Consider the following 26,701-nt stretch of genomic DNA (forward strand, 5'->3'; position numbering starts at 1 on the left):
TCCTCCTGAGTCTGCAGCTACGTATGGGATATTTTCTCTGAAAAAACCTAAAGTCTGGCTGAACAAGGACTTTATGTTCGGCAAATGAGAAGAAAACCACATCAGAGTGGGTAGGAGAGGCTGGGACACAGTCTCACCATAAAGCTGACTTAGAAGGGAAGTCAAAACTTGGAGCATCTCCCTAAGGAGTGAAGGGATTGAGCTGCACATCAGGTACTCTCAACTTCTGAAAACCAACAGGGCTTGTATCCACAAGACTAGTGATCTGAGAAATGGCTCTTAAGGGCTCTCCCACATGGACTCACCCACCCTAAGTCCCAGCTCAGAGGTAGCTGATATTGCCCGGACTTTTTAAGTAAAAAGGCTCATTTATTAATAATAAAGTGCTGGCGTAGGGGGCAGGCACCTAATTTCACACACACATTTAAGAGCCTACTGCAGCATTCTTCAGGGACAGAGACTGGTGGGCGCCATCTTTGTGCTCTACCCCTGCCATAGCACAGTACCAGTATCTCCAAAAGGGAGTTTTTACACATACCTGGTGCCCAGGGGACATCCCTTATTCACTTGGCTTTGGAGGCCAGAGGAGCTTTGTTAACAGTTCCATGAGACCTGGAACATATCAGAGAGATCTTGGCAGGCTACCACTACCAGTCTTTCTATGATTTGCTTGCTTTGGAGCTTCAGACTGAAGGGCAGGCTTCAGGTTTGGCACATACCTGGGACCTGCAGAGCTGTTTTCAGGGCACAAAGCTGGTAGACACCATCTTTACACTCTCCCTCGTTACGGCTTGCCAGTATCTCCCAGAGAAGAGGGTAGATGCTTATCTGGAGCCCTGATTTTTTGCTATTGCCACCGGGGAGACCCTTCCAAATAACCTGGCTCTGGTGGCCAGTGGGGCTTATAATTGAGGTCTCACAGAACTATCTATATTTGATGTTAAAAGCTGTTGTCTGAGGGCCTGGCTTCCAATCAGCCTGAATCTAGGTGCTAAGATCCTTCCCTTTGGGATGCTGACAAGTCTTGGCATACTTCCAACTGCTGGAGCCATTGAAAATATAATAGACTTCTTGAACAATCACAATGGTTTGTGAGATGACTGAGAGGGCAGGTTTGAATGACCAAGCTTATCTGCTATGCACAGCCATTTTTTTCAAGACTGGGAGAGGGGGTTGTTTCATCTAATGCATAGAAACCAACAGAGTTGGCAAGCAAAATTAACAAAGCGTTTTATGTTCCAAATTTAAGACACACACAACCTCAGAAAAACTAATGAAATACCTGATAAAGAGTTCAAAGTAATAGTCATAAAGATGCAAAAAAAAAATAGTCATAAAGATGCTCACCATACTCAGAAGAAAAATGGATGAATACAGTGAGAATTTCAACAAAAAGAAAATATAAGCAAATACTAAATAGAAGTCCCAGGGCTAAGGAATACAATAACTAAACTGAAAAATACACAGGCAGGGTTCACTAGCAAACTAGAGGAAACAGAAGGATCAATGAACTTGATGACAAGGTAGGAGAACTCACCCAATCAGAGCAGCAAAATGAAAAAAAGTAAAAAAAAAAAAAAGTGAAGATAGCTTATGGGACAACATTAAGTGGACTGACATTCGCATTATAGGGGTCCCAAAATGAGGAAAGAGAAAGGGACAGAAAAATTATTGGAAGTAGTGACTGAAAACTTCCCTAACCTGGAGAAGGAAACACATCCAGATCCCAGGCAGCCCAGAAAGTTCCAAATAAGATGAATCCAAAGAGTCCACAGCAAGATACAAAATGTCAGTTGTACTGTATGTTAGCTAGCTGAAATTTAAAAATTTGGAGGAAAAAAATTAAAATGGCAGAAGTTAAAGACAAGGAGAGACTCTTAAAAGCAGCAAGAGCAAAACAATTCCCTTGTATGTATACAAGGGAACTCCCATAAGACTCAGATTTTTGCAGCAGACCCTGCATGACAGAAGGGAGTGGTGAGATACATTCAGAGTGCTCAAAGAAAAGTCTTCCAACAAAGAACTCTACTCGCGGAGTTTAGAATTGAAAGATAAAAGAGTTTTCTGCAACAGCAACGGCTAAAGGAGTTCATCATCACTAAACCAGCCTTACAAGAAATATTAAAGGGACTTCTTTAAGCTGAAACAAAAGGATGCTAATTAGTAACAAGAAAACGTATAAAAGAATAAATCTCACTGGAAAAGTAAATATATAGTAAAGGTAGTAGATTAGTCCTAAGTTAAAAGACAAAAGTAATAATAATTGTAAGTACAATAACTAAAGGATATGTAGGATAGAAAGGTATAAAGTGTGATATCGAAAATGTAAAAGATGGAAAGGGAGAAAAAATGTAGAACTTTAGAATGTTGTCAAACATAATTTTTATCAACTTAAAGATAGACGTAAGTTGTTAAATATAAGCCTTACATAAACAATAAAGCAAAATCCTTTAGTAGGTGCACAAGATAAAGAAATCCAAGCATACCACTTAAAGTCATCAAATCACAAAGAGAGCAAGAGAAGAACAGAGCAACCAGAAAACAGCCAGAAAACAATTTAACAAAATGGCAGTAAGTACATACCTAACAATAATTACTTTAAATGGACTAAATTCTCCAGTCAAAAGAGTGGCTGAATGGATTTTAAAAACCAGACCTATCCATATGCTGCCTATAAGAGACTCACTTCAGATGTAAGCAAAGTATACTTCATACATAGACTAAAAGTGAAGAGATGGGAAAGATATTCCATGAAAATGGAAATCAGAAGAAATAGACTTATCAGACCAAATAGACTTTCAAACAAAGACAGACAAGGGCATCATTACATAATGATGAAGGAGTCAGTCCAACAAGAGAATGTAACATCTATAAATCTTTTGGCATCCAGCATAAGAGCACCTAAATGTATAAAGCAAATATCAACAGTCCTAAAGGGAGAAATACACAGCAATACAAGAATAGTGTAGGGGATTGTAATATCTCACTTACATCAATAGATATCCAAACAGAAAACCAGTAAATGAACATCAGCCTTAACCCATTAGACCAGATGGACTTAACAGATATATACAGAACATTCCATCCAAAAGCAATAGAATACTCTTTCTTCTCAAGTGCACATGGAACATTCTTCAGGGTAGATAGTATGTTAGGCCCCAAAATAAATCTAATACTAAAACCAGACAAGAATGCCACAAGAATAGAAAATTATATATATTTTTGATGAACATAGATGTAAAAATCCTCAACAAAATAGCAAACTGAATTCATTGATACCTTAAAAGGATCATGCACCAGGGCACCTGGATGGCTCAGTCACAGTTGGGCGTCCAACTCTTGGTTTCAGCTCAGGTTGTGATCTTATGGTTCTTGGATCAAGCCCTGCGTGAACCTCTGTGCTCAGCAGGAAGTCTGCTTGAGGATTCTCTCCCTCTGCCCCGCAAGTGCATGCTCTCTTTCTCTCTAAAATAAATAAAATCTTAAACAAAACAAAACAAGGAGATTCAACACCATGATCTGCTGGAATTAATTCCAGGGATGCAGGGGTGGTTCAATGTGATATACCACATTAACAAAATGAAGGATAAAAATCATATGATCATCTCAACACATGCAGAAAGAGCATTTGACAAAATTCAGTATCCATTTATGATAAAGACTTAAAGTGGATATAGAGAGAACATACCTCAATAATAATAAAGGCCATGTATGAAAAGCCCACAGTTAACCTAATACTCAGCAGTGAAAAGATAAAAGCTTTTCCTCTGAGATCAGGAACAAGACCAGGATGCCCACTCTCACCACTTTTATTTCATAGTACTGGAAATCCTAGCCACAGATATTAGTCAAAAAAAAGAAACAAAAGTCATCCAGATTGGAAATGAAGACATAAAACTGTCACTATTTGCAGATTATATATTATATAGCAAACCCTAAAGACTCCACCAAAAAACTGTTAGAACTAACACACGAATTCAGTCAAGTTGCAGGATATAAAAATCTGTTGCATTTCTGTACACTTAATATCATAGTATCTGAAAGAGAAATTTAGACAATCACATTTACAATGGCATTAAAAAGAATAAATTACTTAGGAATAAATTTAACCAAAGAGGTTAAAGACTGAAAACTGGAAGACATTGATGAAAGAATTGAAGATGACACAAATGGGAATATACTCATGCTCTTGGATTGAAAGACTTAATATTGTTAAAATGCCCATACTACTCAAAATAATCAATAGATTTGATGCATTCCCTATAAAAATTCCAGTGGGAATTTTCACTGAAACAGAACTATACTAATATTTGTATGAAACCAAAAAAGACCCCAAATAGCTAAAGCAGTCTTAAGAACAAAATTAGAGGCATCACACTCCCCGATTTCAAACTATAATTACAAAGCTATAGTAGGTAAAACAATATTGATATAAAAACAGACACATAGATCAGTGGAATACAGTAGAGAGCCCAGAAATAAACCCATGCATATATGGTCAATTTCTGACAAAGGAGCTAAGAATATACAATGGGGAAAGGACATTCTCTTCAATAAAATGGTGTAAAGACTTGAAGTAAGGCTTGAAATCATAAAACTTCTAGAAGAAAACATAGGTGGCAAGCTCCTTAACATCAGTTTTGGCAGTGATTTTTTTTTAATCTGACCAAAACTAAAAGAAACAAAAGAAAAATAAGTAAGTAGAATTATATCAAACTAAAAAGATTCTGCACAGCAAAGGAAACCATCTAAATGGGAGGAAATATTTGCTAATCATGTATTTGATAAGGGGTTAATACCCAGAGTATATGCTAAACTCGTATTCCTCTGTAGCCAGAAAAAAAGAACAATCCAATTAAATAGGCAGAAGATCTGAAAAGACATTTTACAAAGAAGACATACAGATGGCCAACAGGCACATGAAGATGCTCACCATTACTAATCATCAGGGAAATGCAAATCAAAACCATAGTGAGATAACACCTCACACCTGTCAGATTGGCTATTATCCAAAAGTCAAGAAGTGTTGGCAAGACTGTGGAGAAAAGGGAACCCTTGTGCTCTGTTGCTGGGAATGTAAATTGGTACAGCTAACATGGAAAACAGTGTGGAGGTTCCTCAAAAAATTAAAATTGTATGACCTAGTAATTTCACTTCTGAGTATTAATCCAAGAAAAACAAAAACACTAACTCAAAATGATACATGCACCCCCGTATTCATTACAGAAGTATTTGTAATAGCCAAGATATGGAAACAACCTCAGAGTCCGTCAGTGGATGTTTGCAATAGAATATATACACACACAATGGAATATAATGACCTAAAAATAATGGAATCTTGCCATTTGCGACAATATAGATGGACTTTGAGGGCATTATGCTGAGTGAAATAAACCAGAGAATGACGAATACCATATAATCTCACTTGTATGTGGAATCTAAAACAAAACAAGTTCATAGATCTAGAGAACAGATTAGTGGTTGCTAGAGGCTGAGGGTGGGGAGTGGGCCAAAGTAAAGGGTGTCAAAAATTACATACTTCATTATAAAATAAGAGGGATGTAATGTACAGCATGGTGACTGTAATTAATAACACTGTATTGCATTTTGGAAAGTTGCTAAGAGGGTAAGTCTTAAAAGTTCTCCCACAAAGATTTTTTTGTAATTACTCAAGGTCCTAATTGTCAACAAGACTTACTGTGATGAGTTGGCAATGTATACCAATTTCAGATCATTATGGTTGTACACCTGAAACTAATGTTATATCTCAATTGTACCTCAGTAAAGAAATATTCATCACAGCATTGGAAGTCCAACCGACAGCATTCAGGCAAGCAAAATAAAAAGCATCCAAATTAGAAAGGAGAAAGTAAAACTCCGTAGTTGCAGATGCTATCATACTATACACAGGAATACCTCAGAGATGCGGCAGCCTTGGTACCAGACCACTGTTGTAAATACTGCAGTAAAGCAAGTCAAGGAAACCTCTCGCTTTCACAGTGCATATAACGGAAATGCAGATGGTGTAATGGGATTACTGGTGTAGTACTCTACTACTGTGGGGCATTAAGTGTTCAGTAGCTTTATGTCTAAAACAACAAAGTACCTACCTTACTTAATTAAAAAATACTTTATTGCTAAAAAATGCTAACCATCATCTGAGCTTTCAGCAAGTTGTAATCTTTTTGCTGGTGGAAGGTCTTGCCTTGATTTTGATGGCTGCTGACTGATTGTGGTGGTGATTGCTGAAGGTTGGGGCAACTCTGGCAATTTTTTAAAATAAGACAACAAAGTGTGTAGTACTGATGGACTCTTTCATGAAGGGTTTCTCTATAGCATGCAGTGCTGTTTGAAAGCTTTTTTTTTTTTTTTTTTTTTTAAGTAGGCCCCGCGTCCAGTGTGGAGCCCAGTGCAGGGCTCACGACCCTGAGATCAAGACCTGAGCTGAGATTGAGAGTCAGATATTCAACCCACTGAGCCACCCAGGCACCCCTGTTTGATAGCATTTTTAACCATAGTAGAACGTCTTTCAGAAGTGGAGTCAGTCCTCTCAAATCCTGCCACTGCTTTATCAACTAAGTTTAGGTAGTATTCTGAATCCTTTGTTGTCCTTTCAACAGTCTTAACGGCATTTTGAGCAGGAGAGGATTCCATCTCAAGAAACCATTTTCTTGGGTCTTTGCTCATCCGTAAGAAGCAACTCCTCATCTGTTCAAGTTTTTTCATGAGATGGCAGCAATTCAGTCACATCTTCAGGCCTCATTTCTAATTCTAGTTCTCTTGCGGTTTCCCCCACATCTGCAGTTACTTCTTCCACTAAAGTCTTGAACCCCACAAAGTCATCCATGAGGGCTAGAAGCAACTTCCAAACTCTTCCTGTTAATGCTGTTATTTTGACCTCTTCCCATGAATCACATATGTTCTTAATGGCAGCTGGAATGGTGAATCCTTTCCAGAAGGTTTTCACTTTACTTTGCTCAGATCCATCAGAGGAATCACGGTCTATGGCAGCTATAGCTTTACGAGATGTATTTTTTTTTTAAAGATTTATGTATTGGGGCGCCTGGGTGGCTCAGTCGTTAAGCATCTGCCTTTGGCTCAGGTCATGATCCCAGGGTCCTGGGATCGAGCCCCGCATCGGGCTCCCTGCTCAGTGGGAAGCCTGCTTCTCCCTCTCCCACTCCCCCCTGCTTGTGTTTCCTCTCTTGCTGTGTCTCTCTCTGTCAAATAAATAAATCTTAAAAAAAAAAAAAAAGATTTATGTATTTATTTTAGAGAGAGCATGTGCGTACCTGAGAGAGAATGAGTGGGGGGAGCAACAGAGGGAGAGAATCTTCAAGCAGACTCCCTTCTGAGCTTGGAGCCTGGTGTGGGACCCAATCTTAGGAGTCATGAGACCATGACCTGAGCTGACACCAAGAGTTGATGCTTAACTGACTGAGCCACCCAGGTGCCCCATGAGATGTATTTCTTAATAAGGCTTGAAACTCGAAATTACCCCTTGATCTGTGGGCTGCAGAATGGATGTTGTATTAGCAGGCATGACAACATTAATCTCATTGTACATCTCCAGCAAAACTCTTAGTAAGCAAGTACACTCTCAGGAAGCAGTAATATTTGGAAAGGAATCTTTCTGAGCAGTAGGTCTCCACAGTGGACTTAAAATATTCAGTGAACCATGTTGTAAACAAATACGCTGTCATCCAGGGTTTGTTGTTCCATTTATGGAGCATAGGCAGAGTAGATTTAGCATAATTCTTAAGGACCCTAGAATTTTTGGAACAGTAAGTATTGGCTTCAGCTTAAAGTCACAAACTGCATCAGCACCCAACAAAAGAGGGTCAGTCTGTCCTTTGAAACTTTGAAGCCAGGTATTGACTTCTCCTCTCTAGCTATGAAAGTCCTAGATGGCATCTTCTTTTAATAGAAGTCTGTTTTTTTTGTTTTTTTTTTTTTAAAGATTTTATTTATTTATTTGACAGAGAGAGACACAGTGAGAGAGGGAACACAAGCAGGGAGTGTGGGTGAGGGAGAAGCAGACTCCCTGCCGAGCAGGGAGCCCGATGCGGGACTCGATCCCAGGACTCCAGGATCATGACCTGAGCCGAAGGCAGTTGCTTAACCAACTGAGCCACCCAGGCACCCTAATAGAAGTCTGTTTAACCTACATGGAAAATCTGTTTAGTGTAGCCACTTCCATTAATTACCTGAGCTAAATCTTCCAGACAGGGGGGGAGGGGGAGGGAGAGGGAGAGAGAGAGAGAGAGCAAGCTTGGGGGAGGGGCTGAGGGAGAGGGAAAGAGAAACTCTAGCAGACTCCTCACTGAGCTCAGAGCTGGAGCGGGGCTTGATGTCAAGACCCTGAGATCATGACCTGAGCTGAAACCAAGAGTTGGGACATTCAACCAACTGTGCCACCCAGGCGCCCCTACCTTACACTTTTATGTTATAGAGAGGGTTTCTTTCCTTAAACCTCATGAGCCAACCTCTGCTGGCTTCCAGCTTTTCTTGTGCAGCTTTCTCACCTCTGTCAGCCTTCATAGAGTTAAAGAGAGTTAGGGCCTCGCTCTGGATTAGGCTTTGGGTTAAGGGAGTGTTGTGCCTAATTTGCTCTTCTATCCAGACCACTGAAACTTTCTCCATATCAGCAATAAGGTGGTGTTGCTTATCATTCATGTGTTCAGTAGAGTAGCACTTTTAATTTCCTTCAAGAACTTTTTCTTTGCATTCACAGCTTTGCTGTTTGGGGCAAGAAGACTAGTTTTCAGCCCATCTTGGCTTTCAACATGCCATTCTCACTAAGCTTAATCATTGCTACCTTTCGATTCAAAGTGAGAGACATGTGACTCCTCCTTTCCCTCGAACACTTAGAGCTTTGTACGGTTAAGTGGCCTAATTTCAATATTGCTGTGTCTCAGGGAATAGGGAGGGACAAGAAGAGGGAGAGAGATGGCTGGTGGTGGAGCAGTCAGAACACATACATTCATCAAGTTCACCATCTTATATGGGCACGGTTTGTTGTGCCCCGAAACAATTATATTAGTAATATCAAAGATCTATGATTGCAGATAACTGTAAAAAATATAACAATAACGAAAAAGTTTGAAATATCATGAAAAGTACCAACATGTGATAGAGATACAAGGTAAGCAAAGGCTGTTGGAGAAATGGGGGCAAGAGACTTACTGAATGCAAGGTTGCCACAAACCTTCACTTTGTAAAAAATGCAGTATCTGCAAAGTAAAGTGAAGTGCAGTAAAATGAGGTATGTCTACAGAAAACCCTAAAGAGTCCACCAAAAAACTTAAGTGAATTCAGTAGACTTCTTAGGTTACAAAATTAACATACAGAAATTAGTTGTTTCTGTGCACTAATAATAAGCTATCACGGAGAGAAGAAAACCCATTTACGATTGCATCCAGAGGAATAAAATACCTAGGAATAAATGTAACCAAGGATGTGAAAGCCCTGTACTCTGAAAACTGTTAAGACCTTGATGAAAGAAATTGAAGATTATACAAATATATAGAAAAGTATTCTGTGCTCATGGATTGAAAGAATTACAAAATGTCCATACTGCCCAAAGCAGTCTACAGATTCAGTACAATCTCCATTAAAATAACATTGACATTTTTTACAGAACTAAAACAAAGAATCCCAAAATTTGTATAGAACCACAGAAGACCTCAAATAGTCAAAGCAGTCTTGAGAAAGAGGAGCAAAGGTGGAAGTATCGAGCTCCCTGACTTCAGACTATACTTACAAAGCTATAGTAACTGAAGTAATACAGTATTGGCATGGAAACGGACACATAGATCAATGGAATGGAGAGACCAAAGATAAACACTATGATATGGTCAGTTAATCTTTGACAAAGGAGATAAGAATGTACAATGGGGAGGGGCGCCTAGGTGGCTCAGTTGGTTAAGCGACTGCCTTCGGCTCAGGTCATGATCCTGGAGTCCCGGGATCGAGTCCCGCATCGGGCTCCCTGCTCGGCAGGGAGTCTGCTTCTCCCTCTGACCCTCCCCCTCTCATGCTCTCTCTCTCTCTCTCATTCTCTCTCTCAAATAAATAAATAAAATCTTTAAAAAAAATGTACAATGGGGAAAAGACAGTCTCTTTAATAAATGATGTTGGGCAAACTGGACAGCTGCACACAGAAGAATTAAACTGGACCACTTATATCGTATGCAAAAATAAATTCAAAATGTCTTCAAACTTGAATGTGAGACCTGAAGTTGTAAACTCCTAGAAGAAAACATAGGCAGCAAGCTCTTTTATATTAGTTTTAGCAATATTTTTTTTGGATCAGTCTTCATAGGCAAGGGCAACAAAAACTGAAATACTGGGATTACATCCAACTAAAAAGTTTTTGCACAGCAAAGGAAACCATCAAATAAAGGAAAAGGCTCCCATCAAATGGGAGAAGGAATTTGCAAATAATACATCAAATAAGGATAAAAGGGTAATATCCAAAATATATAAAGAACTTACACATTTTATTTAAAAAAAAACAACAAAAAACCCTTGATTTAAAAATGAGCAGAGGACTTGAATAGACATATTTCCAAAGGAGACGTGCAGATGGTCAACAGGTACATGAGAAGACACTCAGCATCACTAATCATCAGAGAACAGGGATGTGAAGAAGAGGGAACCCTAGTCTACTAGTGTTGGGTAGGAAAGTAAATTGGGACAGCCACTGTGGAAAACAGTACTGGTCTCTCAAAAAAAACTGTCATGCCATCAGCAATTCCAGTTCTGGGTATTTTGTCAGAAGAAAACAAAACCATCAATTTGAAGAGGATATGCGCCCATATGTTCATTGCAGCATTATTATATCCAGGATATGGAAGCAGCCCAAGTGTCCATTAACAGAGGAATGGAGAGAGATGCGGTATAGGTTACACAATAGCATGTTACTCAGCCATTAAAAAAAAAAAGTGAAATCTTGTCATTTGTGACAACATGGATGAACTAGAGGGTATTATGCCAAGGAAAACAAGTCACAGACCAATACCTTATGATTTCACTTATACTGGAATCTAAAAAAAACCAAACCAAACAAAGCAGAAACAGACTCATAGGTACAGGAAACCAAAGTGTTGGTTACTAGTTGGGGAATGGGTGAAACAGGTGAAGGGGGTTAAGAGATACAGACTTCTAGTTATAAATAAGCCATGGGGGATGTAATGTACAGCATAGGGAATATAGTGAATATGGTAATAACTTTGTGTGCTGACAGCAATGAATTCTCTTGGAGATCAGTTCCTAATGTATAAAAATATCAAATCATTATGACATACACCTGAATAATAGGATATTGTATGTCAATTATACTTTGATTAAAAAACACAAATTATTTAAGTTAAAACAAATGTGATAGAGTAAAGGAAGTAAAAAGTCAAAATTAAGGATTAGGGTTTGTATATAGTCTGAGCACTGGATAGGGTTGTGACAGAAGACTCATTTTGGTGTGGTCAGGTTAGAGGTTTGTGAGGAATTTTCCAACAGTGTCACAGTGATCCTGAGATGTATAATATAATCGTCTTTGATTGTGAGGTCACTTTTTATTGTTTTTTGGTAATGAATCGTTCTTGGCAACATAGGAGATTTACTGGTTTTTGATACTGTTAGTGATAAATGCTCTAAAATTCAACACTGAAGAGGAGCTGCTTAGCATCTTTTTCTGCCATGGGATCTCTGGCCTAAGGAGTCCCTTCACCTGCTTTTAATCACTTGCTGTCCAGGAGGGGCATGGAGAACACATATGATACATATTTATTTAAAGCTGGTTAGATTCTTACTCAGAAAACTCATTTGATTGGTTTCTTGATTTTTATTTTATTTTTTGTATTGTGTTAAACAGTGACTTTTCTGTTTTTGCAGGGGATAATCTTGGCCAACAGTACAATAGCCCACAAGAAGTTATTGGCAAACGAGGGTCTGATATCATCATTGTAGGCCGGGGCATAACATCATCATCTAATCATCTGGAAGCAACGGAGTTGTACCGAAAAGCTGCTTGGGAAGCTTATTTGAGTAGACTTGGTATCTGAGTAGACTTGGTATTTGAGTGTCTCGATACATTTTTGTGAAGACCTTGAAAATACATGGTCTCCTGAGATGCAGTGGCTTGAAATAACAAGCAACACTTAATGGGTTGGATTCTTTCATGGGTTCTGTGTTGGAATGACTTCTGGGTTTCTCACCGTCTTCAGGAAATACTGAATAATGAATAATCACTGCATTGTTACTATAATAAATTCATGTTCAAGCTTTTTTTTTTAAATCAGACTGATACTGATTAGGCAATCACAGTTCTGCATGTGTTGGGGTCTTTCATATTTAAGCATTTCCCCCCATCCCTAGATCAGACTTTTTTGATTTTGATTAATTGCTGTAACACAAAAATTTTAAGACCTCAAAAGGCTCAAACCAGGACAGTATTTCATGTGTCCTTTATTCTGTGTCTTATGTGATGCCCACATAATATTTAAATATTAGCTATTCTCCTTCCCTACTTAAAAGTGATAGTACAGGTATCCAGAGGGAGGAGGAGGGGAAGAGGATAGTAGCTGTAAGCCTGGAGCCAGTGTCTGGTTTTCATCTCACCCAAGCGTGAGGCGCCCTCACTCACTTCCCCACCGAGGCAGCACCTGTGGACCTCTGCTGCACCCTTCACGCCTTCTTCTTGCCCGCCTTGGATTACAAGTAGACAGGCTGCTTTTTCATTTCCTTAAAAAGACAGCAGTTCCGGGGCGCCTGGGTGGCTCAGTTGGTTAAGCGACTGCCTTCGGCTCAGGTCATGATCCTGGAGTCCCAGGATCGAGTCCCGCATCGGGTTCCCTGCTCGGCAGGGAGTCTGCTTCTCCCTCTGACCCTCCTTCCTCTCATGCTCTCTATCTCAAATAAATAAAATCTTAAAAAAAAAAAAAGACAGAAGTTCCAAGACCTCTAAGGTTCCATTTGAAGGTTTGCCCAGGATCCTGCCTAATTATCCCAACGGTCATGGACAGGGAAGTCTGCCTTCACTAGAAAGACAGAGAAAGCCCAGCCACAGAGTTGACATTGTTATCAGCAGGTCTGGGTTTCTGCTGAGGGGAGGGCAGGGACATCCACCTTCCCAGGCCCCACCTTCATGCACGTACCCTAACCAGTGGAGCGGCCCTTCTCCTCTGCTCCCAAATACACGATTTCTCCCACCAGTTCTTCTGAGTTTCTGGATGATCCCTCTTCTCCAGTACTGATAGAGATTTTCCCCAATTCTATATATTTCTTTTGTCTTTTCAGGAAGCATCTTGGAGGGAGGGGAATGGGGTGTGAGCTTAGGTGAGCATTTTGAAATGGCCCCTCCTCTGCCTGTTCAAGATCTTGTTTGAGCAGGGCCATGTGGCAGTTGCAGTTGGAGGCTCTCCATCACGGCAGCCTGTGGCTAACAGGAGTCTGGGTCCTGGGATTAGCCTGTGGCTAACAGGAGTCCCGGTCCCAATTCAACCTTAATCATGTTGATGGGAGTCATCCCTAGGAAAAGCCCCCAGGGACTGTCTGAATGTCTGAAAAAAGGCACTGGAGGGTGAAGATGGCAGCCTGAAGTCACCTTTTTACTTTTTAAATTTTTTTTTTAAAGATTTTATTTATTTGACAGAGACACAGCAAGAGAGGGAACACAAGCAGGGGGAGTGGGAGAGAGAGAGAAGCAGGCTTCCCGAGGAGCAGGGAGCCCAATGCGGGGCTTGATCCCAGGACCCTGGGATCATGACCTGAGCCGAAGGCAGACGCTTCACAACTGAGCCACCCAGGCGCCCCCTGAAGTCACCTTTAATGTTATTTCCTCTCAACTCCCATTCCCTTATCTCTACTGGACAAAATGGCTGATGGGTTTGTTCAGGTAAAACCTGGAACACGACCACAGGCTCTGCCGGGATCTCTGAAGAAGAGGACAGGTGCCGGATATTGCCTCCATTAAGGTAGGCAGGAAGATGGAACAATAGTGAGGAGGCTCAGGACTTGTGGAGAAGTGGTGTGTGTGTCTACGTGCATGCGTGCACATACACCAGAGGGTCAACTGGATTTTCCTTGCTTGGGAGGAAGTGAGGTTTCTGACAGAGACTGTCCTAGTTACTGTAATGCTGGCCCTTAGAAGTTTTAGGCCTCCTCCCAACCATAGGTTTGCTGCTCTAGGTGGGTCTGCCCCACCTCTCGAGATGTACAGAGCCAAGGGTAGACAAAAGAAAGTGCCTGAGGAAATCCAGCAACCAGGGGAGGAAAGCAAAGAAAAGCACCCGTAACAGGTGCAAGCTCCAAGAGAGCAGGGATTCACTCTTCTGTTCACTGCATAATTTTCTGTACCTGGAATGGGGCCCAGCAAAATGTTTCTGAGTCTTCGTGAGCACAGGGCTTCTGGTGAGAAATAGTTGCCACAGGAAACATCACACTTCAGAGACCAAAATAACAAAAACAAGACCCAAGTTTTGGGAGGACTTAAATAATTTTAGTTTTGAATTTGAACGTGCGATGGGAAGTTTAAAGATGGTATATAATACTGAGAACTACATTCATGGGCTGGAAGATCAAGTGGAAGAAATCATAAAAATTCAGAACAGACACAAAGAAATGGAAATAGTAAGGGAGTAGATGAGAGCCATAGAGGACAGATGCATGAATAAAAGACAACATTCTGGGAGGAGACGAAATCATTTTAGGAATAACTGACAATTTCTAGTTTGAAAAAAATACTTGAGTTTGCAGATTAAAAGAGCCCACTAAATTCTAGGCAGGAGCTAGGGACAAAGACATAGGCTTAGGCATATCCTATAAAAATTATTGAACTTCAAGGATAAAGATTTAACCAAAAAAATGAATCAGACTAGTAGCAGACTGTCATCTGTAACACCAGAAGCCTGGACACAGGTAGTGACACATACAGCCCCTGAGAGGAGAGGGCAGTCATAACCATTAATCCTGAGAATTAGACAAAATGGTAAGATATGGGAATATGTCCCAAATGAGAGAACAAGACAAAAATCATAGTAAAAGAGCTAAATGAAATGGAGATAAACAATATGCCTGATAAAGTAATGGTCATAAAGATACTCACTGGACTTGAGAAGAGTATATGAACTCAATACTTCAACAAAGAAATAGAACATATAAAAAAAGCTGAAGAATTCAATAACTGAAATTTAAAATACCCTAAAGTGAATCAACAGCAGATTAGATGATGCAGAAAAACAGGTCAGGGATCTGGAAAATAGGAAAGCAGCTAAGCTCAATAGCAAAAATAAAAAGGTAATAAAAAAATGAGAATAGGTTAAGGGAACTCAGTGACACCATCAAGTGTAATAACATTCACATTATAGGGATCCTGGAAGGAGAAGAGAGACAAGAGGGCAGAAAATTTGAAGAAATAATAACTGAAAACTTGTCTAATCTGGGAAAGGAAACAGACATCTAGATCAAGGAAGCACAGAAGTTAACCCAAGGAGGTCCACCCCAAGACACATAATAATTAAAATGGCAAAAAATAGTGATAGAGATTTTTTAAAGCAACAAGATAAACGGTTACATACAAGGGAAACCCCATAAGGCTATCAGTTGATTTTTTTTTTTTTAAGATTTTATTTATTTATTTGAGAGAGAGAGAATGAGAGAGAGCACATGAGAGGGGGGAGGGTCAGAGGGAGAAGCAGACTCCCTGCCGAGCAGGGAACCCGATGCAGGACTCGATCCTGGGACTCCAGGATGATGACCTGAGCCGAAGGCAGTCGCTTAACCAACTGAGCCACCCAGGCGCCCTATCAGTTGATTTCTTAACAGAAACTTTGCAGGCCAGAAGGAAGTGGGATGATATATTCAAAGTATTGAAAGGAAAAAACCCAATAACCAATACTCTACACCCAGGAGAGGTAAAGATTTTCCCAGACTAACAAAAGCTAAAGGCATTCATCACCACTAAGCCAGTCTTAAAACAAACATTAAAGGAGATTCTTTAAGTGGAAAGAAAAGGCCATAACTAGAGGAAAATCATGAAAGAAAAAACTTCACAGGTGAAAGCAAGCTTATAGTAAAGGTAGATTAACCACTTATAAAGCCAGTGTGGAGGTTAAAACATCAAAGTAGTAAAATCATTTATACCCACAAAAACTAGTCAAGAGATACACAAAATAAAATGTAAAAGGTGACATACATAGAACATGGAGGGGGGAGTAGAAGTTTGGTGCTTTTCGAATGTGTTAGAACTTAAGTGACCATCAACTTAACACAGACTGCTATTTGCATAAGATGCTGTATGTGAACCCAATGGAAACCACAAATCAAAAACCTGTAATTGGGTGCGTGGGTGGCTCAGTTGGTTAAGTGTCCAACTCTTGGTCTTAGCCCAGGTCTTGATTTTGGGGTCGTGAGTTCAAGCCCCACATTGGGCTCCACACTGAGTGTGGAGCCTACTTAAACAAAACACCCTGTAATAGACACACTAAAGAGAAAGGAATACAGGCAAAATACTCACATAAGCCATCAACCTCAAGGGAAGAGAGCAGAGATAAAGGAACAGAGAAGAGCTACAAAAACAACCTGAAGAGAATACAGTTAACAAAACAGCAAAAAGTACATACCTATCAATAATTACTTTAAATGTAAATAGGCTAAATGCTCCAGTCAAAAGACAAAGAATGACTGGATTAAAAAATAATAATAAGACAATAAGACCCATCTACATGTTGCCTACAAGAGACTTACTTCAGACCTAAAGACACATACAGACCGAAAGTGAAGAGATGGAAAAAACATAAGCAGAGAGCCAGGGTAGCAATACTTAGATCAGACAAAATAGACTTTAAAACAGACTGTAACAAGAGACAAAGAAGGGCATTATATAATGATAAAGGGATCAATCTAACAAGCGGACATAACAATTATAAATATCTATGCATCCAACCTGGAAGCACCTAAATACTTGAAGCGAACAATGAACAAACATAAGGTAGAAATTGATAATAGTGTAGTAATAATAGGGGACTTTAACACCCCACTTACATCATGGATACATCATCCAGACAGAAAATCAGCAAGGCAACAACGTCTTTGAACAACACATTAGACTAGATGGACCTAAAGAACATTCTATCCAAAAAAAAGCAAGAGTATGCATTCTTTTCAAGTGCACATGGGACATTCTCCAGGATAGATCACATGTTAGGCCATAAGACAAGTCTCAATAAATTTAAGGTTTAGGTCATACCAAGCATCTTCTCTAACCACAACAGTATGAAACTAGAAATCAATTACAAGAAAAATCTGGAAAAAACACATGGAGGGTAAACAACATGCTACTAAACAATATGTATGTCAAAGAAGAAATCAAAAAGGATATAAAAAATACATGGAGACAAAACACAGTAATCCAAAATCTTTGGGACACAGCAAAAGCAGTTCTAAGAGAGGAGTTTATAGTGATAGGCCTATCTCAAGAAACAAGAAAAATCTCAAACAACCTAACCTTATACATAAAAGAACAAGAAAAATAATAACAAAGCCCACAGCTAGTAGAAAAGGAAGGAAACAATAAAGATTAGAGCAAAAATAAATAGAGACCAAACAAAACAAAATAATGAAATCAAGGGCTGATTCTTCAAAAAGATAAGCAAAAATCAATAAACCTTCATCCAGACTCATCAAGGAAAAACAAGAGAGGACTCAATATCAGAAATGAAGGAGAAGAAATAACTGTGACACCACAGAAATACAAAGGACTATAAGAGACTACAACAAAAAAATTATATGCCACAAATTGGACCACCTAGAAGAAATGGATAAAGTTCCTAGAAACATACAGCCTTCCAAAACTGAATCAGGAGGAAATAAATTTATTTTTTAAAAAAGATTTTATTTATTTGAGAGAGAGAGTGTGTGAGCAAACATAGGCAGGGGGAGCAGCAGGAGCAGCAGACTCCCCGCTGAACAGGGAACCCTGAGAGGGGCTCAATCCCAGGACCCTGAGATCATGACCTGAGCCACCCAGGTGCTCCTAAAAAATTTAAATAGACTTATTACTAGTAATGAAATTGAATCTGTAATCAAAAAAGTTCCAACAAACAAAAGCTCAGGACCAGATGGCTTCACAGGTGAATTCTACCAAACATTTAAGGAAGAGTTAATATCTATTCTTCTCAATGTATTTCAAAAAACAGGAGAAGGAAAAATTCCATATTCATTCTGTGAGGTCAGCCATGACATAAGGTAGAAATTGCCAAAACAGCCAAAAACAACAACAAAACCAAAAACCAATGAAAAAAGATACAAAATTCTCAACAAAATATCAGCAAAATGAATTCAACAATACTTTAAAATACCATTCACCATGATCAAGTGGGATTTACCCAATGCAGGAGTGGTTCAATATTCACAAATCAATCAACATGATATATCACATTAGCAAGAGGAAGGATAAGAAAACATGATCATCTCAGTAGATGCAGGAAAAGCGTTTGACAAAATACATTCATGATAAAATTCTCAACAAAATGGGTTTAGTGGAAACGTACTTCAACAAAACAAAGGCTATATATGGAAAACAAACAGCTAACATCATACTCAATGTTGAAAAATGGAAAGCTTTTCCTCTAAGATCAGGAATAAGACAAGGATGTCCACTTTCATCACTTTTATTCAACATAGTACTGGAAGACCTAGCTGCAGCAATCAGACACGAAATAAAAGGCATCCAAAATGGTAAGGAAGAAATAAAACTGTCACTCTGCAGATGATGACACCATATGTGTAGAAAACCTAAAAACTCCACCAGAAAAACTATTAGAACCTATAAATGAATTCAGTAAGGTCGAAGGATACAAAATTAATATACAGAAATCTGTTGCATTTCTATACACTAATAATGAAGTAGTACAATGAGAAATTAGGAAAACAATCCCAATTGCGCCCCCCCCCAAATTAAATACCTAGGAATAAATTTAACCAAAGAAGTGAAAGACCTATACTCTGAAAACTAGGACACTGGTGAAAGAAGTTAAGATGATACCAACAAATGAAAAGATATTGCATGCTTGTGGTTTGGAAGAATTAATATCATTATAAAGTTCCTACCACCCAAAGCAATCTACGGATTCAAAGCAATCCCTATCAAAATACCAAAATTTTATCAAAATCCTAAAATTTGTGTGAAATCACAGAAGACCCTGAATAGCCAAAGCAATCCTGAGAAAGAACAAAGCTAGAGGTATCACAATCCCAGATTTCAAGATATACTACAAAGCTGTAGTAATCAAAACAGTATGGTTCTGCCACAAAAACAGACACACAGATCAATGCAACAGGATAGAGAGCCCAGAAATAAACTCATGCCTATATTATCAATCTACAACAAAGGAGGCAAGAATATATGATAGAGAGAAGAGTCTTTTCAATAGGTGGTGTTGGGAAAACTGGACCACGTTCTTCTACCATATACAAAAATAAACTCAAGATGGATTAAAAACCCAAATGTGAGGTCTGAAACCATAAAACTCATAAAAGAAAACATAGGCAGTAATCTCTTGGACATTGTCCTTAGCGACCTATTTATGGATGTCTCCTTGGGCAAGGGAAATAAAAGCAAATGTGAACTATAGAGACTACACCAAAATAAAAAGCTTTTGCACGGCAAAGGAAACCATCAACAAAATGAAAAGGCAACCTACAGAATGAGAGAAGATATTTGCAAATGATATATCTGATAAGGGGTTAATATCCAAAACTCATGCAGCTCAAAACCAAGAAAAACAAACCATCCTGATTAAAAAGTGGGCAGAAGCCCTGAATAGACATTTTTCCGAAGACCTACAGATGGCCAACAGACACATGAGAAGATGCTCAACATCACTAACCATCAGGGAAATGCAAATCCAAACCACAGTGAGATACTACCTCACACCTATCAGACTGACTAGTATCAAAAAGACAAGAAATAACAAGTGTTGGTGATTATGTGAAGAAAAGTGAACCCTACCTACAGTGGTAGGAATATAAATTGGTGCAGCCACTGTGAAAAATAGTATGGCGTTTCCTCAAAAAAACAAAAAAACAAAACAAAACCTAAAAGTAGAAATATATGATCCAGTCATTCCACTTCTGGGTGTCTATCTGAAGAAATGACAACACTAATTTAAAAACTAATTTAAAAAGATCCATGCACCCCTATGTTTACTGCAGCATTATTTACACTAGCCAAGTTATGGAAGCAACCCAAGGGCCCATTGAAAGATGAACGGAGAAAGAAGACATGGCGTGCGTGCATACACGCACACACATATACAATATTACACAGCCATAAGAAAGAATGAGCTCTTGCCATTTATGACAACATGGATGGACCTAGAGGGTATTGTGCTAAGTGAAATAAGTCAGACAGAGAAAGGCAAGTACCACATGATTTCACTTATATGTGAGCTCTAGGATAAGAAGTCAGTCACACGTTTTCCAGAAGGTGCCGTGTGGAGGAAAGAGCATCAAAATAGAGAAGGGGTCCCTGAGCTGGGGTCTCCCTTGCCAACCCTCTCACCCTGGGGGTGACTGACCTCAATTTCATCCTTTGTAAAACGCAGAACTGCCTTCCCTGAACACCCTGTGGGCCTACTGTGAGGGCCAAGTGAGGAGGAGAGGCTGCTTTTAGTCTCAGGGGTCTGCTATTCTAAGCAGGTTAAGACCAACAAAGCTTTAATTGGTGAGCCTTCTAGGGTGTTTCTGGAGTAAAACTAAGATGGTAAATGGTAACCAGTTGCTCTGATAAGTAGGTCAGGCTTTTTGGTACGTTACCTATTTACACATTTACATGCATTATTCTGACAAGGAGTCGGTAGCATTTGCCAGAACGCTGAAAGGGTCCACGACACAAAAAGGTTAAGTATCCTCCTACCCTAGAAGGTTGGGGCTTATGGTTACTTACAGTTTAGATCTTGCCTTTATGCAACAAGAACTGGAGGCCCTTAAGATGAAGGAATGATACAGCAGGACATGGTCAGAAGGATCTAAAAGCATGTGTGGAGAGGGGGAACGGGGTGAGGGCTGAGCAGGGGGCGGTGGAGGGGACAGTTCAGGGGAGAGATCAAGATCTCAGTAAGAATTAAAGGTAGTTATATTTTGTTGCATTTAGTTCCCAGCTTCCTGACAATCAAGATACCAAACAGGCCCGACCCTGCAGATCCCATCATATGACAAAAGGAAGCATTAGAACTTCCTGGCATTGAACTCTTAAGAGAAAGAAACCAGATACGAAGAGTACTTATACGAGTACGTATACCTATACGTATACGTATAGATATCATATACATACTTAAATTTGGAACTCTGTCCAAGAGTTCCTCCCAAAGCTGCGAGCTCAGCTGGAGGGGTGCTGGTAGCTGAGAAGGAGGGTTCTTTTTTTTTTTGACAGAGACACAGCGAGAGAGGGAACACAAGCAGGGGGCAGTGGGAGAGGGAGAAGCAGGCGTCCCGCTGAGCAGGGAGCCCGATGCGGGGCTTGATCCCAGGATTCTGGGATCATGACCTGCGCCGAAGGCAGACGTTTAACGACTGAGCCACCCAGGCTCCCCTAGAAGGAGGGTTCTACAAACAGGGCTCTCTCCACCAGCACCACCACCTCTCACCCTCTGGCCTCCCTGGACTTCGCATCTTGCCCCCCAGGGTCTGAGGCCTGAACATTGGGAGCCCTGAGCTGGGGGAGGACAGAAGCTAGGTGAGACAAACCGAAGGAGCCCTCCTCAGCCACTGGCCCCAGTGAGAGGGACCAGAGGGCCCGCTTCACAGCCACGCTGAAAGCCACAGCCGAGCGCCTGCTACTCCGCCAGCCTCAAGTGCGCCCCGTCCCTGCCCGCATCTCCGGCGCTGGCTCAGCACACCCCTCCCAGGGTCCCTCAGTGCCTCAGACACACGGGGCCAACCCTTACCTCCTCCTGAGTGTCAGCCGAGCACTGTCAGCTTCCTCCTCTCCTCACTGCCCCCTCGCAGCCAGTCGCCAAGCAAGTCACAGCACCCCAGCTGCCCTTCTCAGAAGCAAGCGGGAGCCTACACGCGGGGAGACGCTCTGGAGAGAGGGAGGAGCTCACCAGTTAACAGGTGATCCTTGAACAGAGAGAAAGGCCCCTCTTCCCCTCCCATTTCCCCCATCTGTTTGCTGGCACCTGAAATCCATCCCGAGTTTCATGATAATCAACCTCAAGCTATGATCCCAATTAAACAAAGTTAAAAAACACATCTCTTCCCCCACAAAGAGGTGGCTGTTACTTTAGTTTGACTAAGAACTAGTCAACCAAGTGGAATGAGGGTCCCCGGTCCTTTTAAAGAGAGCGATAGTCACATCCTAATTTGGTTAAAATTATATATATATATGCATAGAAAAAACAGACTGAAGTCACACACAAAAAGCTGGAGTAGTTACCCTGCTTGCTATGATTCTAAAAGATTCTCTCCTTATGATATCTTTATTTTCCACTTTTCCCATATATTACTTTTGCAATTTGAAAAAGTTGTTCAAAATCAGTTAATCAAAACAAGTACCATTTGGAAACCGGTGTATTAAATCACTATAGATGAATTACAAGGCAAATAGCCCCACCCCTCCCTCTTTCCAACAAGTGCATCCCTGACCATCCTTCCAGATACAAGGAAAGGCTTTTCCAGAGACTGCCAGGTGCCCCTTACTAGTCCCTCTGCCATCATTAGAACTCGCATCGCGCGCTTCCAAAGCGGCAGGAAGGGTAGTGTCAGTCTGCCCACGGTTTGAGAGCCCCTGCTCCATTATTTGTGTCCATGGAGGAGTGCTGGTGGTGATGGGGCGGCGGTGAAAGGAGTAAGAGAATCACACGTTGGGGCAGAATCTCAGGGGGCCGGTCTCCCAACTGCTAGTCCCAGGAGCCCCCAGCAGAGGGCAGCAGGGCACTGTGAGCAGTTGGCGCGGGGCGGGAGGGTGGGGGTCACAGATGAAATCTCCTAACTTCAGTCAGGTGGACGCCAGGAGCAGAGAGTCCTTTAGAGTCTGTGGCTCAGGAACTGCACGCCCTTACAGAGCTGCCTGATAGAAAACAAGCCTTTGAACAAGTTAACGATTTGTCTGCAGGTAAACCCACAATTAAACAGAAGAGAAACCCAGTTTCTTCCCAAACTGTATTTTTCTTAATTTAGTCTCAAAGCCACTATTTTATTTATCTCTTTTATATATTTACTTACATTTGCTTTATTACAATATAGGTTTTAAGGCAGCTTCACCAAGTCACGAGGTCTGTTTCACCCTAATTACACAGAACAAAGGAAACTCAGAATCCGTTTGTATTTGCCCCAGGTAAGAGGCCTTGTTTACCGACAGGCACTTGTCTCCCTCCGTGTTTGCCAAAATGAAGGCAGGGAAATTGGTCCAAGGCTGAGGACAGATAAATTTGGAATGAAAGCCTAACAGCCTTGACGTGATGCCAAGAGCAGAAAAACTGATTAGTGAAAGAGATTTTACAAGAGCCAGCAGGTACTGGGAGGCCATTAGCTAACGTCCTGACCCCTGGACAGGTGACGGCCCGTCTCACCCTTTCCTCTCACGTGGACAGGGGACAGGATCAGAGAATTTGTCCGGTCCCTTCCATCTCAGACAGGGGAACCTAAGGGCACTTCAGGGACCTACCTGCAGGAAAACACACTGAAATGGGTTTTGTGCTCTGGGCCTGGTTGGGAGGTAGGAGTTGACTGGGGAAGGCACTAGAAGGGAACTAATTCTCCACGTGGAAAGAGACTGTGGCTGGAAGTCACATCTGGACCTTTCTCCATGTGCACAATCCATTTCCAGCCTTGGAACAGGGCAGGCAGGCCGGTAGGGTGGTTTTCACAGTTTCTAGCATGAAGCTCTTTCTTTACACCAAAACTGGGAGGGTCCAAAGGCACAGGCTTAGCTCGCCCTCGAGCATCCCAGCAGAGCCCTGTTTGAAGAGCCCTGGTCTGGACTAGTGGATTGGCTTGTGCTGGGTCCCCCGAGGAAGGACACAGCCTTTTCAACCCCCACTAGGGCACCACTTAAGACCACTTCGGATAGGAATACGCGTGTCACAGAGAGCGTCAGGCAAACACAAAGTCTTTTGGTTTAGTCTTTACTTTCAATCCCAAACTTTTCCCCTTTCGTTACAAAAGTACTAAATGAACACGGACAGAATTGGAAAACTGACATTTGCAACTATGCGCCTTCAGCAGGCATCTCAACAATCCCACCACCGACACACCCCTGTGCAAGGATAGATATCAGGCAGACAGTTTGCAGTAATCAGAACTATACCATAAATGCATGATCTTTTTATTTCATATAAAAAGGATCAACACGACAGAAGCCAGAGCGTGTGTTGGTTTTGCACACTCTGATGCTCCCAAGAGCCTTCTCCTCTGGCCAGGCTAGAGGCTCAGCCCTCCTGGAAGGGAGAGGCGGCCTAGGCCCCCAGCCGTGCCCGGAGATGTCAAGCTGGATGTGGTGCGGAAAGCTGAGAGCGCCAAGGTCCCGGGCCTTTTCCTGGGCTTGGAGGGGTGGCTGTCTGGCGTGGATGTGGCCGGGCAGCCAGGTGACACACTGGCCGCCTTCCGGTGCAGGGAGTGGGCTCCTGGCCCAGGCTCACGGGAAGCTGTCTGTGCTCGTCCCTCTAGGGGGCCGTGATCCAGCTGAGCGGCTGTCCAACGCATACCAGTCTCTGACTTCTCGTCAGCCCCCTCTGGTCCTCCAAGGAAAAGGAGCTGTCAGTCCACTGTGCCATTGTAGGATTTGTTGAACTTGTTGAAGGTGAAATCCACGGTGTGTGTGGAGATGGGCTTTCTGTACAGAGGGTTGGAAGCCTACAGAACACAAAAGGCAAGAGAACGTGTGTGTCCGTTCACTTGAACACACATACTCAGGGTTCGAGGCCCTTCCTCGGTCCGTCAGCCCGGAAGGCAGCCGCCTGAGCACGCAGCCGGTGTCACGCCTGGGAAAGACCGTCTTTCCCAGGTCGCGGAGCTTCTACTCTTTATCTCTGAAACGAGGGGCTGGACCAGACGATCTCTGAAGTCCCTTCCAACTTTAACAGAAACTAACTGGAGATTCAGGGGTGCTCACTGTGCTCAGTCCTTTGGGCAAGTGCAGTTTGCCAGGGGAGACAAGACTCTCACAAATAGATGCTGTAATGGACAGTAACAACTTGAGGTCCTTTACTGAGTCTGCAGTCTCTCTAGGACTGTCCAGATTCTTCCTGCCGAGGCTGCACCACGCGCCTCTGCCCTATGAGGGTCCTGAGCTGGGCCTGCCGTGGGGCTCTGCACGGGGCCCCCCGTGCTCCTGGGCCGTGCGTTCTCACCATCCAGAACTGGCCACACACACCGCCTCTCAGGTTTTGTTTCCTTGATTTGAATGCCAAAGATGTTAGCGGGCCTTAAAGCTTGTGGGACCTCAACCAGACCTCTAAGCTTGACTTTTTCTCTACTTCTAGCATCCCCTTGGCTTACCATCTCATAGCGGGCCCTGGACCGCTCGCTCTGGAACTTTGCGAACTCTCTCCGGTCATGGATGGTGACAAGCAGCTTCCAGATGGCCAGGAGCGCAATCCCAATCAGGAGGATACTGCCCACCACGGCCAGGAGGATGGTTGTGGCGTCCGGGGCAGTTCCACACTCTGGAGGAGACCAGGAGGCAGGGTGAGCGGAACCACCCGGAGAGCATGGCCCTGCACACTGCCCCATCCCCACCCCCACCTCAGGTCTATCTGGAGCGACACGTGTGCCTCTCTAAAAATGCCTTCCCTCTCTTCTCTTAGGTCCCACAGTGCTTCTGGGTGACCTGGGGGGGCGGAGGTTTTCTCCAGGGCACATCAAGGGGAAGAGTCCAAGAGGGATGGCTCCTGTTCCAAACCACAGCAAGTCGACCTGGGGCAACACGCAGACGAGAGCCCTGGCGGCCGCCCCCCTCACTCCCACACGCCGTGTGCACTGTGTGCTCAGCAGCCTCCCCCCTCATGTGAGAGCCCAGGCCCCAGCCTGGCCCAGTCTCCATTCTCCAGACTGGACCTGCCTCGGCCTTCATGTGAATGGTTTCAGGAGCAGACTGGGCAGGGAGGAGGTTTCATGAAGCCCACGAGGGCTGGGCTGGGGGCCAGCCAACATCTGTAAGCCCTTAGTGCGGCCCTTTGCAGCAGATGTGCTTATTTTCAAAGAACCGCAAAGACAGCACCTGGAAACAAAGCCTCATTCTTGCAGGCCTGCCTCCTGGGCTGGTACCACAGCATTTCCTCTGCCGCTGGCCCCGAGAAGGCCCATTATGTGGTCTGGCTCAATTTGGAAAAGCAGTCTGCAATGCTGTAAATTGAAGGGAGCAACCCTTTTTCTCCTCACCCCTGCCCCCCTTCCAGAGAAGAAGAAAAAGGGTCATGCTGGAAACCCTGAATACTCCAAAGCCAAAGGCCACTGGGCCCTGGGTCCAAAGCAGGAGGCAGAATTAGGGATATCCGCACGAAGGCTTGACCTCCGCAGGGGCCCGGGAGCTGAGCGCGGCCGTGTAACCCAGGGCTGCCCCGGCCCTTCCCGGCGGGGCAGTGCGGCGGCCGCCCCCCGACCCGCCCGGCCGCCCCCTGCGGAAGCTGCAGCTGCTCACCGCCGTCAGCGACGCAGGTGAAGTGTGTGCTGTGGCCTCTCGTCCCCCCGAGCTCCGGCTGCT

At 42.5% G+C, this 26,701-nt stretch overlaps 2 protein-coding genes across 6 annotated transcripts in view; one reads left to right on the forward strand and one right to left on the reverse strand.

Moving 5' to 3' along the window:
- UMPS (uridine monophosphate synthetase) overlaps window positions 1-12,295 on the forward strand; it is a 30,431-nt gene extending 18,136 nt beyond the window's left edge. For 3 of the 4 annotated variants that reach the window (XM_045903015.3, XM_045903016.3, XM_045903013.3), the window contains exon 6: window positions 11,893-12,295. In XM_045903015.3, the coding sequence (XP_045758971.1) occupies window positions 11,893-12,062 (170 nt within the window). In that variant the 3' untranslated portion in view covers window positions 12,063-12,295. The remainder of the gene's footprint in view (window positions 1-11,892) is intronic. The other variant, XR_010405729.1, reaches the window with a different exon arrangement.
- Window positions 1-26,701, reverse strand: part of ITGB5 (integrin subunit beta 5) — a 151,172-nt gene that overhangs the window by 10,056 nt on the left and 114,415 nt on the right. The window contains exons 14-15 of one of the 2 annotated variants that reach the window (XM_045903018.3): window positions 25,498-25,664; window positions 24,109-24,852 (exon numbers count right to left, since the gene is read on the reverse strand). The exons of the other annotated variant lie outside the window; for it this stretch is intronic. Coding sequence (XP_045758974.1) covers window positions 24,757-24,852; window positions 25,498-25,664 — 263 coding nt within the window. The 3' untranslated portion in view covers window positions 24,109-24,756. Of the gene's footprint in view, window positions 1-24,108; window positions 24,853-25,497; window positions 25,665-26,701 lie in introns of those variants that run through there. 2 annotated transcript variants of the gene reach the window in all.

The sequence above is a fragment of the Mirounga angustirostris genome, unplaced genomic scaffold, assembly GCF_029215605.1.
Source record: "Mirounga angustirostris isolate CCGP_5_RB_7025 unplaced genomic scaffold, mMirAng1.0.hap1 SCAF_1, whole genome shotgun sequence".
Lineage (NCBI taxonomy): Eukaryota > Metazoa > Chordata > Mammalia > Carnivora > Phocidae > Mirounga > Mirounga angustirostris.